Source organism: Scatophagus argus, chromosome 22 (genome assembly GCF_020382885.2).
Source record: "Scatophagus argus isolate fScaArg1 chromosome 22, fScaArg1.pri, whole genome shotgun sequence".
Taxonomy (NCBI): domain Eukaryota; kingdom Metazoa; phylum Chordata; class Actinopteri; family Scatophagidae; genus Scatophagus; species Scatophagus argus.
Window position 1 is genome coordinate 13118763 of NC_058514.1, and position 11691 is coordinate 13130453.

An 11691-nucleotide genomic window follows, 5' to 3' on the forward strand; every position below is an offset into this window, starting at 1 on the left:
AACCAAATAGCAGCAAGAAGTATCTGTTTTAAATGATGCAGCTGAGTAAGAGTGCTATCAGAGCTGGGAAATATGGACCCCAGCACATGAGTAGTTTGATAGCCTGAGGCCTGCACTATGTCGGTCATATTACAAACTCTTTAGTAAACAATATAGTGTTGCTGTCTGAGATCTTTGTAACACCCAGTTCTGAGGAGATGTATTTCGGTACTTAATATGAAGTAAAATTGTCTTTTCTAAATTTCCTCAAAAGCTGCTGGTGTTACTTGAACACCCCTTTGCAGCGGTAACACTTGAGTCCAGTATTAACCAAGTGTCTACAGGGATTTCTGTGGGTAGCTGTGGTTTTCTTTTTTCGTACAGCAATGCAAAAAAAAACAAGGTCAAATTGAAAGAGGGTAAAACTGAAAGCATGTCTGATGCAGTAGTCTGGGGAGATGTTTGTGGTTTATGTTTGTAGACATGCAACATCAGATGATTATAATGCAGCAGTTTCAAGGCAGTTAAATTAAGTAAAATGTCACCTGCTGAACTTTCTGTGTGTCGCTCTGTTTGTGCTCCTGCAGGTTCCTGATGGAGCGACAATCAAAGTGCTTTCAAGGAAAACTCATCCTCCTCTGAGCCCGCAGGGAAGTCTGAAAGGTAAGAGCTGAGAGAAAAAACACTGCTTAATTAACCCCTAAAGAAATAGTTCTGTAATATATCTGTATATGTTTTGTTAACAAGACTTAGATTTAATTTTACTGGGCGAACAGCTGGTGGGTTCTGTATTCAGAGCTGGTTATTGATGAGGCTATAACAGTACTTAGCTGTTCATTTAAAATGAATGGAGAAACAGATGTCAGAAATGGCCCTCTATGCCACAGATGAGAATGTTGACATTTTGAGCAGGGAAGTTCATTCAGTATGGTTGGATACATAAGCTCCATTCCTCAGCTCAAGTTCCTCTCACCTGCCTTTTTCCCAAGCTTTCAACCACTTTTAACAGTCGTAATCAGCAATTGGCTGAGTTGTTGTTATGTGTACTAAAGCTGGAACGTAGGTCATGTGATTATGACTTGGGTCAATTGAGTCAGAAGATTTTGATCACTTTTAAATTCTGTTATTTGTTTTTCATTCAGATGATGAGAACTTCTCTGGAAAATATTTCCACTTGGTAAGAGGCAGCGAGCGATTTATGTTTGCAGACGTGTTGCACACTCGTTCATCATTTCTTAATGTAATGGTTCTTTTCTGCAGATTGATCCTGATGTAGACGAGGACCAAAGAAAGAACCCAGAGAGGAAGAAGTTAAAACTGAAGGAAGTGCATCTCACCAAGCTGCTCTCCACCAAGGCAAGAGGAACCAGTCACACTGCCTCATTTTACCTCTACATGCCGCAAGAGTAGCAGCTAACAGCTATTTTTATGAACAGTGGCGGTGTGTTTATGTTTCAGTTAGAGAATCAACTTCCTTTGTGTCTACACGGGACACATAACTGAGCATCCTCAGTGCTCCTTCTGTAGTCTTCAACCACAACATTAATTGTAGGTCACCTGAGTTTTGGCAGCACTCTGTCACTATGTGTGTGAAAGAGAAGAAAATGGGTAGGAAAAAAAGAAAGATATCACATTTAAGCATTTTTATTTTCAACTCAGTTAAGAGTAGAAGGCTCTTTCATCTGGAATTGCATACACTCACCACTTTGACCAGCACTGTGTACTGTGAGTGGGGAGGGAACTAAATGTGAAACTTGAAATATTTCTTTTGCTGCTCTCTACCTTCACTTACTTGAACATTAGTAAGTAAATTTTTTCCCAAAGAATTTCTTCTGTTCTGAAACTTCACCTCCTACTTTCTCTTCAAGGTGGCGGTGCATTCCTTTGTGGAGAACCTGTTTGGATCTATCTGGGGGATGCCGCACGGCAAAGCTCCTCACACTGTCAAATACTTCTTCGACTTCCTGGACACTCAGGCAGACAACATGAAAATCACCGACCCAGATGTGCTGCACATCTGGAAGACCAACAGGTATGGCTGGGTCATCAGAAGCTCTGTGGACAGGAGGAAAAGCCTTAATTAAAATGCCAGAATAAATCAAATGTATGTAGGTGACATGAGTGCAGTGGCATAAATGAGCCTGTGAAAGTCTTCTGATGTTCACTTCTTAAAAACCTGTCTTTCTTCCCTGTTGACTGTCGTCCTGGCACAGTTTGCCCCTGCGCTTCTGGGTCAACATCATTAAAAACCCTCAGTTTGTGTTCGACATTGAGAAGACTCCAAATTTGGACGGCTGCCTGTCAGTCATCGCTCAGGCATTCATGGACTCCTTTTCTCTTAGTGAGATTCAACTGGGGAAGGTAAAGTCCAAGACAAACATCTCAAAATGTCCAGTTTTGCACCTGAAAATGGAAAAATAGGTGATTCTTTGAATATTACTGTGTTCCAGCATGCACCAACCAACAAACTCCTCTATGCCAAAGACATTCCCAAGTTTAAACAGGAGGTGAAGGCTTATTACAAGCAGGTCAAAGACCAGTCACCAATCACAGACTCGGAATTCAAGATCTTCCTGCAGGAGGAGTCAAAGGTAATATTTGTTTCGGTACAAAATCTTAAAAAAATGTGATGACCAGCAGCAAATAGACGAGTCATTTTTCTTTTCATTTCAGAAACATGAAAACGAGTTCAACGAAGCTGCAGCTCTCCGAGAGCTCTACAAATTCATCCAGCGATACTTCACAGAGGTCAGTTCATCTCCAGACTAACTCACCTTCATAGTACAGATGTATTATGCTTTCCTCGTGTTTGGTTTGGAGAATGTGGCCCATAGATGATGCCAATATGAACTGTCGATGTCATTGCCACATCTGGTTTTGTTTCAAATACATTTTAGTTACAGTTTGAACATGGTCACAAACATTTTAAGCCAATGTTTTGTTTTAAATTCAGTGCTTTCCATCAGCTAAGTCAAGGTAAACTACTATTATTGGGCCGATCTTTAGTTTTGCTCTGAGTAAGCTTTGTCGTCTCATTTCAGTCTTTCTAAACCACGAAGAGTGACTTCACTTATGAAACAGTCACAAGACATTGCTTAGAGGAAATAAGCTTTTAGAATCTGCTCATTTCCCTTTGCATGTTTTGTCGGGCTGTCGTTTCCTGTTCTCGTGTGCAGGCTGCCACCTTATGTAAACTGTTTTTATTAGTGCGAGTGACTTGAGAATGTTTTGATGTTTTCGGTGTGGGTCACATTTTAAATGCGGCAATGTGTTACATCGATGACTAGTAAAGCTTATATTGAGTCTTTACAGAGAAGTCCTGACAAGCTAAAACAATTTGTGTTTTCTATAGATCAAAGAGAAGCTGGAACAAAACGGAGCCCCTACTGAGCTGGTGGAGCAACTACATCATATTAAAAACTTGTTTGATGGACTAAAAACCTGCTCGTGGAACTGAGCTGCCATCCTGAGGAAAACTCTTACAAAGTTGTCAGGTGAGGGTGGAGGAGACTTTTTGCAGTGTGCATCATCCCCCGACATGAAGATGAGGCATTAGAAAAAGTGTTTCAGAGGGGCTGAAAGCAGCTGCTAACCTTGGTGGTAATTTCATGTGTCAGTGGGGAGTTTTGGACAACACATTAGCCTCCTGACGCGACAAAAACTGTGACGGAAACTGGCAGATTTTTGCCTAAATTGGCCAGCAGATTGACATGATGCACAATTTAACTGTGGGAGGCTTTTATGGGACATTTTTAGAGAATGAGGTTCTCCTGACCAGTCTGGCATCTGATGGACTTTTAGTGAACTATTTAAGAAGGTCCAGAATGCGCACACACACACACACAAAGTGAAATCCACAGACACATCAAAGTGTTCAACTTTAAACCATTATTGTTTCAGTATGTTAAACTTGTTGGATGTTTATACAGACATCAGTAGTCTGTATAAAGAGTGCAATTCACAGCCTATAAACCTTTTTTCTTTCAGAGTGGCTTAGATATGTGTAAACAACAAGCATTCTTGGTACAACATCAAACCCTGAGGATGTCATGGTCAGTTAAAAAGGTGGTGAGGTACTTTGCAAAATTAGAAATACCTGCAAATGTTGACAAAACTATGGAAATACAGTTATAAATAATGCTTCCATTTTTATGCAAACATTGTTGGTGTCCTTTGTGTGACAAAAACAATGCCACATTACAAGTACAAGTCCTTAACGGGGGGCGAGGTTCAGAGGTCAGGCTGGGGTGTGGACTCCCGGTCCCTCTGCACCAGAGATCCCAGTTCCTCCAGCTGCTGCTGCTGCGCGCTTTCCAGGTCCTCCAGCCTCCGACGGAGCAGAGATAGTTCCCTCTGATGCTGCTCCTCCTGCAGCAGGGAGAGGAACACAACCACGTTACAGCAGCCTTATTAAGAACATTTTTTTTCTTGACCACACACATCTTGTATAATCATTTACTTATTCACACATGCATCTGGCTTTCTGTGCAACTCATCACACTTTGAAAAAAATGACATCCTTTGGTTAATTGCTGGTTTAACTGTGGTGAAGTTGCAGCAGATTATTGGAGCTACAGTCAAACACAGCGTGTGCCTGTGGGGACATTTCACCACGGTTTCTGAATCAACCTCTGACATGTGAGTTTGTGCCTTTGTGACTAAAACCTCATACATGTGAAGTGCTGCTTCAGTCATTGCTCTTCAACAACCCACATTTCCTCATAATAGAATCCGAGTTGCAGCTGCAATGCATTGTGGTATTTTTCTCTGTGCCTCGTCTATGATGGACATATGCCTGTCACTGTTTGTCCCCATTCAACTAATTACACAATATTATATATCTACAGCACATATGTCAAACTGGTCCACAGGAGGGCCGGTGTGGCTGCAGGTTTCTGTGCCAACCAACCAAGAGCACACCGTTTGACCAATCAACTGTCTGAAGACGGAGATCAGTTGATTAAATGAGTCAAGTCTGGTGTGCTGCTACTTGGTTGGAAAGAAAACCTGCAGCCACACCGGCCCTCCTGTGGACCAGTTTGACATGCCTGATCTACAGTATGGGCTAATATTCACTGATGCTCACTGGGATGTTGGTCAATGGTCCCTCAGACCCGAGGAGGAGGAAGGGCGTGGCTGATGAGGTCAGGAAGGCAGGGCTGGCACCATAGGGACCCTGGCCACCCAATAGGAGGCGTCGAAACTCGTTGTGTCGTCGCTGCAGCTCCTTCAACCGTCTGCTAAGTTGAGCTTGCTCCTCTGAGAAAGATGACCGTCTGGACACAGAGGACAAAAAAATTCTAATTTGGTGTTTTGGTAAATACAGCCTCATTGCTGTTTGCCTCTATACACCAGTTGAATTTTATGTCCATGTCTGTCAAGACTCAAAAGATATGTAGTGACTGACAGAGAGCTTCATCACCTGAAGCTCAATATCATCAAATGAAAGATTTAAAGTTTACTTCTTGGCTGCCACAGCTTCCAGTTGGAGCTCCTCTACTTTGGCCTCCAGCAGCTGGATCTTATCCTGCAGTCTCTTCTCTCTGTTCTCTGTTAGTGTTTTCCTCTGTACAACACACACAAGAAAAGGAAAAAAATATGAAGCCTCCCTCGAGACCATTACCATGAGTCTAAACACAAGGAGGTATTGTATTAAACTCATACATACTTAAAACAGACATGATTCAGGTTGTACTGTCCCTGTTCTGAAACACATTAGCAAGCAAAGCCCACATCATGACGCATTCTCACAAAGTGGTAGGGAGGAGCTGTACCTTCTTCTGGGCCACTGCCGCCCTCTGCAGTTTCTCTTTCACCTGAGAGTATTTCTGCTGCAGCTCAGCGTCTCGCTCCTGCAGCTTGTGTTTCTCCTCCAACCACTCCACCTGACGGTCCTCCACCAGCCTGGAGGAGAGGAGGGAAAGAGTGTGCTTGAATTGACCGTACTGTTCAGTGCTTTAGCCGGTCTGTATGAAGACTGAGCAGCGGCTGTACCTCTCGGCCTCCTGCTGGCTCCTCTCAGCCTGGGCTCGGGCCGTCCTCAGCTCCTCCCTGATCCTGTCCAGCGTTTCTCTCAGTCGCTGGTTTGTCTCCATCAGGTCACTTTCGGAGTGAGACAGTGTCCCCAGCTGGACACCCAGTTCCTGGTTCTGCTGTTAGGTTAAACAAATACGAGTCACATTTATTTCAGATTTACAAACAGATGTTTTTCTTTTGTTTGTTTTTCTTTAAAAAAAAAAAAGTTTCAGGTTGTTGATGTGGACTTACTTGCTGTAGGTCAGTGATCTCTGTCTTCTGTCTCTCCATTTCCTCAAGCTGGGAGCTTTGCTGTTGCAGTTTGGTTCTGTGAGACAACCGACAGTTTCATTAATGAGAGCGCTGGTTTCCTTAAAGAATAAATATTAAATCACGGGCATCACAAAAGATCATTGTTCATTTCAGTATGTCTCCCTGTTGTTTTGCAGAAATGCGGATCACAGGTCTAATATAAAAGATAACGACACTGTGAATATTCTGTCCTCTGCATGAGTCTCCTGTCACCTATATTTAATTAAAAAAAAATAATTTTCTACATTTCTACATGCACAGTTAGATTTTATTTTAAAGATACCAGCCCTACAGACAGCTAGCTGTAATGTCACCAATTAGTTATGACACAGCAGCAAATAAAGGTGGATATTTCAGGAAAAGTTAGCGCTGATCTGGGCTGTGTGTAACCTGTTTCTTTCCTCTGACTAATACACCTGGCTAGATTTAGGAACCCTCAACATCAGTACACGTCTGACCTGAGGTTCTGCAGCTCCCTGCGGGCCGACTCCTCTCCATGTTGGGTGCTGCGAAGACGTTCCTCCCATTCCTCCCTCTGGGCATGGTCTGCAGCGTCCTGCAGCGCCCTCTGCTGTTCCAGAGCAGAAAGACGGTTCTCCAACTCCAACCTACAAATACAAAACAACATAATAAAATGAATATAATCCTACAAGAAATGTGCACCTGCAGAGAAGACAATAACACAGAAATCATCCATCCCCCCCATTCTGCCAGTGACTGATGGCGTCTTATCACTTTATTCAGAGATTCAAACCACTGTTCTCACCACAGGATTGAGATGACTGACATCAGAGACTGAAATAAAACAAAAGTGATTCTCACTTTTCCTCGTGCAAGGCTGTAGTTTTACGGAACTCCTCCTCACGGGCTGACTGCACCTTCCTGACCATCTCCCGCTCTTTCTCCACCAGAACCTCCTTATGTCGCTCCACTGCGGTCTTCAGCAGCTCCACATCTGCCTGCAGACCTGAAATGTCCAAGGGGTTAATAGACACTACCAGTTAAAAGTGTTCTATATTCTTCTTTGGAGTTCTAATTATACTTACAATCTGTGCTTCAAGTCAGAGAGTCTGGATAAATTAATGTTGTAATGTTGTTTTTTTTGTTGGACAAAATAGACTGATTATTCATGATCATAGGAAACAAAAGCATAACAGTTGAGAGTGAGTGAGAGTGTGTGTGTGTGTGTGTGTGTGTGTCACCCATACCATCAATCTGCCCGTGCAGTGTGTCTCTCTCCCTCTCTAACTCCCCTTTAGAGCGGGTGCACTCCAGTTTGATGCTGGCCACCTCCAATTTGTGTGAATGCTTCAGGCTTTCAATCTGAGATCCAGAGAAAAACAAAAAAATGAACCATTTACCTTTTTACAAGCTTCAGGTAGTTAGGTAGTTACATAAAAGATTCATAAATGATCTCTAAATCCATCTATCTCTTATCCAGGTCTCCAGTGGGTTTTAGGCTTAATTAATGACCACAAGACAGAGACTTGAAGTCAAGGTGTACCAAGAACAGTGAAGACCAAAAAAAACACGGCCGAGGACAAAACCTGGATCTTAACCCTTTCACTTAATCTGGTGCAGAAGCACAGAGGACGCTCCCTTATGACTCATGTGATGACATCACAGTGGATAAAACACGTCAGAGGTCGGAGAGCAGCGTACCTGGCCGGCGAGGGAGTTGACCTCCCTCTCAGCTTTGTGCAGGCGTCCGGTGAGCTGGCTGTTCTGCTCGTGGCTGGCGTGAAGCTCGCTCTCCATGCGCTCCAGCTGCTGACGCAACGACTGACGCTCCGCCTGTCACACCAACAACCAGATCCATTCAGATCCAATGAAAACAACCATTTTCCCCAGTCCAGCAAGATGAAATGTGATCATCCTGTGGATAAAGTTTTCAATTTCTGCAGCAGAAAATAGTAAAAAAACAAAAACAAAAAAATCCCAAAAGACAAAGCAGACAAAAAGAACACAATTGAAATCTAATCCCAAATCCAGTAATGTGACAACAGGACAGCTGCTGTCTCACCTCTAGAGACTTCAGTGCAGCCTGAGACTCTGTTAGCTGTCTGATTTGGATGCGTTGAACGTTCTCCGCCTGCTGGCCCGAGTTCTCCTTCTGGGCACGAAGCTCGGCCACCTCCGCCTCCAAGCCCTTCAGCCGCAGGTGGAGCTGAGCTTTCTCCCTCAGCAGAGCCTCCACTCGTTTCCCATCACACAGTGGATCTGAACCCTGGTACTGAGCCACCAGGTCCTCCCTGTCCTGTTCCAGACGGGAGATCTGAGAACAAGACGGCGGTCGTTTAAATCAGTACCTACTTTTAGCATTACCCGCCAATGTCTACCAACAACTAGAATTTAACAGAAAAGCATAAAATGCAAACCCACCTCTGCTTCATAGCGGATGCGCCTCTCCTCCAGTGTGCGAGCATGTTCATCTCTCTGATGGTCCAACTGAGACTTTAAAAAGGTGCACTCATACCGCAACTTGTTGTACTCAGACCTGTACTTCTCCGTCTCCTAAAAAAGAACCACCAGCCCATGCATTAGCTACAAATCAGTGACAGGAGGAAGGGACGAGGAGGAGGAGGAAGAGGAGGAGGGGGTGAGAGAGAGAGAGAGAGAGAGAGGGAGGGAGGGAGCGATCAAGTAGACCAAATGGAAATGAGCAGCTGTCCCCTTGAAAGTGCAGACTTTGGATTGATCGTCAAAAGGCAATCAATGCCGATCACTTGAGCGCTGCTATGGGCTTAACAGCTGATAAGGCCGATTTAGAGCTCATATGGAAGGATAATGGTTCTTTCTTTAGTAGTATAGATTTCTGCTGTTTATTTGTGTACGTTATTAACAAATCCCTTGTCTCTTTTTGAAAGCATCTTTGAAGAGCAGGACAAACATTCATGTCGAGCTAGATTTGGAAATTTGGAAAAAATAAGATTTTATATTATGTATTATTACGTATTGAGAGGGAAAACTGTAGACTACCAGAAGACATAAAATGGCAGAAAATGGGAATTAACTTAGTATAGTAGCTGTTAATGCAAAGTAAAACTGATGCCACTTACATCCCATGTTACTAATCTATGATACTGAAACAGACTGACTGACCTCTTCCAGTTTATTGAACCTCTCTCTGACTGGAGCCTCCATCTCCTGCTGAACCTGAGCTCTGAGCAACTCCAGCCGCTGAGGGGTCATCACCTGGTCAGTGCACACACACGCAGACACATTTATATCCAGAAAGTCAGTGGAAGCTGAGATGCATGGAGAAAAATTTTAAAACATTAAAACAAAAAGCTTGACTACACCAGAAACAACTGTGTATTTTATCCAACCAAAGAGCAGAAGAAATTATGAGTCCCACTGCAGGTTTTCTCCCTCTTGAGCTTGGTTTACCTGCAGTCGCAGCTCTTCCAGCTCTCTGGTTTTATCCAGCAGCTCCCCCCGTAGCTCAGCCAACAGCAGCTGCAGTTTCTCCTGCTGAGCCTGTCTGTCACTCAGCAGGCGCTTCAGTTCACCCTGAGCCCGGGTAAACTCATCCTGCAAGCTGCAAAAATAAATAAATAAATGAATAAAAAAGACAGCTGGACAGGGTGATGTACAAACAAATACATGAACTAGATGAGAGACTATGAAGTACAGTGAAAAACAGAATCATATCTTTTCTACAAGATCAGATTCAGTGTGGTCCCTCATGATTCATACACAATATTAAAGGAAAGACCAGGATTGCCAAAGGACTTAAGATTATGGATGATGTTAAATCAGATTTGACCGTACCTCGCATGTTCAGCTTTGAGTGTCTGGTAATTGGTCCTGTGGTTCTCGCACTTCATCCGCTCATCGATTAACATCTTCTGCAGCTCCATCTCTGTTGCCCCCAACCCAGCAGACAAGCCCAGCATGGCTGCAGACTTCCCGATCCCGGGCTCCAGGTTTGGAACGAGATTGGCCGACTGGCCGAAGGTGGAGGATGTCATCTCACCTCTGAAGTAAAGAGACAGAGACGGGAGAAGATTCAGAAAACAAAAATCTGGGGAAACCAAGCAAAGAAACTTTTGACAGAACCCAGAAAATGGAATAAATGTTGATGGCAAGTCGTCAGTCATCTAACAGTGAGGAAAAACTGCCTACGCTCTCTAAATGAACTGAGGTGCTTTAAGAGAGCAAAAATTAGCCCAGGCTTTGTTGTCAGTTAGTCACCATGGAGGCTTTGAGAAGAGTCCCCCAGCTACTTGTTGAAATCACAGCCTCTTAGCAGTCAAAGCAAGGCTTTGAATCAGTCTCAAGTGATTACTTAGCTCCACTCACTGTCTGCTGTCTCAGTGGACACACCGAGTCTGACTGCAACTACTGAACCACTTTAGCCACTTAATAACAATCTTGTCTGTCTCAGAGACAAATTTCAGACCATTGTCACTCGGAATAAATTAACACAATTCGCTAGTTTCTAGTTTAAATCCTACAGCCACAGCACAAACTGTCATACGCGTAATCCAGAAAAGGAGCTACGTAAGTGTGCCAAAACAAAAGAAGGCAGTGTGACTTAATGAACACTAGATGAGGTCTGCAGACCGGCTCCCGTCAAATACAACATAGTATTTGTTACCCTCCACTAACATAGCTGACGGTCAACACTGGTGATTACAATACATAATATTCTGATCATAATCAACGTGTGAACACCACAAATGTGTGTCTCAAACTAGTCAGAAGCATTGAGATGTTTTGAATGTCGCGCTCTGCGTCCCGCGACCTACCAGCAATATGCTAAGCTAGCTCAGTGCGTCCGTTGTCGGACACTTTCCACTGGGTACTAGACTTAAAACGAACTACCTTTTGCATGATTTAGACATGCAAGAAAATGCAAATACTACGATCCAAACAAAATTCAGACCGAATTAATGCGGTAAGCTCTACTGCTACCTGGAAGCTACCTTTGGTAACAACTTAGCATGCCAAGTGGTTAGTTGCGTTAGCTTACCAACACAACAACTAACATGTACAACCCGGCTCACATTCGGGTGTCAAGCAGCGAATTACGACCCATGGAGCATAGCTAAACAACCGTGTTATTTACTTTATACACATGAGCAGTTGGCGGAGGAAAGCCGTTTACCGCTTGTTGAACTTCAAACTTTCTTTCCTGCTCCCACTTGGATTTGCTAGCCAGCGCTCGCTAGCTAGTCTGTAAACTACAAACTGTGGAATCATGGGAACCCTTTTCCCAAAGTGCATTTCTGTCGGCTAAGAAAAAAGAAGAAGAAAACTTCCACCAAATCTTGTTAGAGAGGTTATCTCAATTAACGGATTAATACTGAGATTGAATCGTTGTGATAAGTGAGAAGGGCCTACACAATTAATTACCAGAACTTTTCCTTTGAGGAACCA

The 11691-nt window shown here is 43.5% G+C and overlaps 2 protein-coding genes across 7 annotated transcripts in view; one reads left to right on the forward strand and one right to left on the reverse strand.

Moving 5' to 3' along the window:
* plxnc1 (plexin C1) overlaps window positions 1-7401 on the forward strand; it is a 28113-nt gene extending 20712 nt beyond the window's left edge. The window contains exons 25-33 of one of the 4 annotated variants that reach the window (XM_046378725.1): window positions 567-642; window positions 1122-1156; window positions 1240-1335; window positions 1848-2011; window positions 2193-2340; window positions 2430-2570; window positions 2653-2727; window positions 3332-3473; window positions 6731-7401. In XM_046378725.1, the coding sequence (XP_046234681.1) occupies window positions 567-642; window positions 1122-1156; window positions 1240-1335; window positions 1848-2011; window positions 2193-2340; window positions 2430-2570; window positions 2653-2727; window positions 3332-3436 (840 nt within the window). In that variant the 3' untranslated portion in view covers window positions 3437-3473; window positions 6731-7401. Of the gene's footprint in view, window positions 1-566; window positions 643-1121; window positions 1157-1239; window positions 1336-1847; window positions 2012-2192; window positions 2341-2429; window positions 2571-2652; window positions 2728-3331; window positions 6205-6730 lie in introns of those variants that run through there. The other 3 variants (XM_046378724.1, XM_046378723.1, XM_046378722.1) reach the window with 3 other exon arrangements.
* On the reverse strand, window positions 3848-11562 carry cep83 (centrosomal protein 83). Of its 3 annotated transcripts, none has more exons than XM_046378730.1 (16): window positions 11420-11562; window positions 10081-10287; window positions 9697-9847; window positions 9409-9501; window positions 8689-8820; window positions 8330-8581; window positions 7969-8100; window positions 7515-7629; window positions 7129-7273; window positions 6765-6914; window positions 6247-6322; window positions 5974-6131; window positions 5754-5883; window positions 5442-5545; window positions 5066-5255; window positions 3848-4347 (listed from the first exon to the last, which is right to left on the reverse strand). In XM_046378730.1, the coding sequence occupies exons 1-16, from the start codon at window positions 11536-11538 to the stop codon at window positions 4210-4212; spliced, it is 2292 nt and encodes a 763-aa protein (XP_046234686.1). In that variant the 5' UTR covers window positions 11539-11562; the 3' UTR covers window positions 3848-4209. The 3 variants fall into 3 exon arrangements, with proteins under 3 accessions (XP_046234686.1, XP_046234688.1, XP_046234687.1); XM_046378732.1 differs by lacking the exon at window positions 11420-11562 and adding an exon at window positions 11285-11303; XM_046378731.1 differs by lacking the exon at window positions 11420-11562 and adding an exon at window positions 11061-11235.
* Between the last annotated feature and the right edge of the window lie 129 nt (window positions 11563-11691).

Excerpts from the sequence above, each read along its gene's own strand:
- cep83 (XM_046378730.1), bottom strand. The coding sequence starts at position 11,538 with ATGCACTTTGGGAAAAGGGTTCCCATGATTCCACAGTTTGTAGTTTAC. Across the intron at positions 10,288-11,419 it reads AGTTTGAAGTTCAACAAGCG|AGGTGAGATGACATCCTCCA; the intron begins GTAAACGGCTTT and ends TCTTTACTTCAG. Across the intron at positions 8,101-8,329 it reads CTGCACTGAAGTCTCTAGAG|GCGGAGCGTCAGTCGTTGCG; the intron begins GTGAGACAGCAG and ends TTGGTGTGACAG.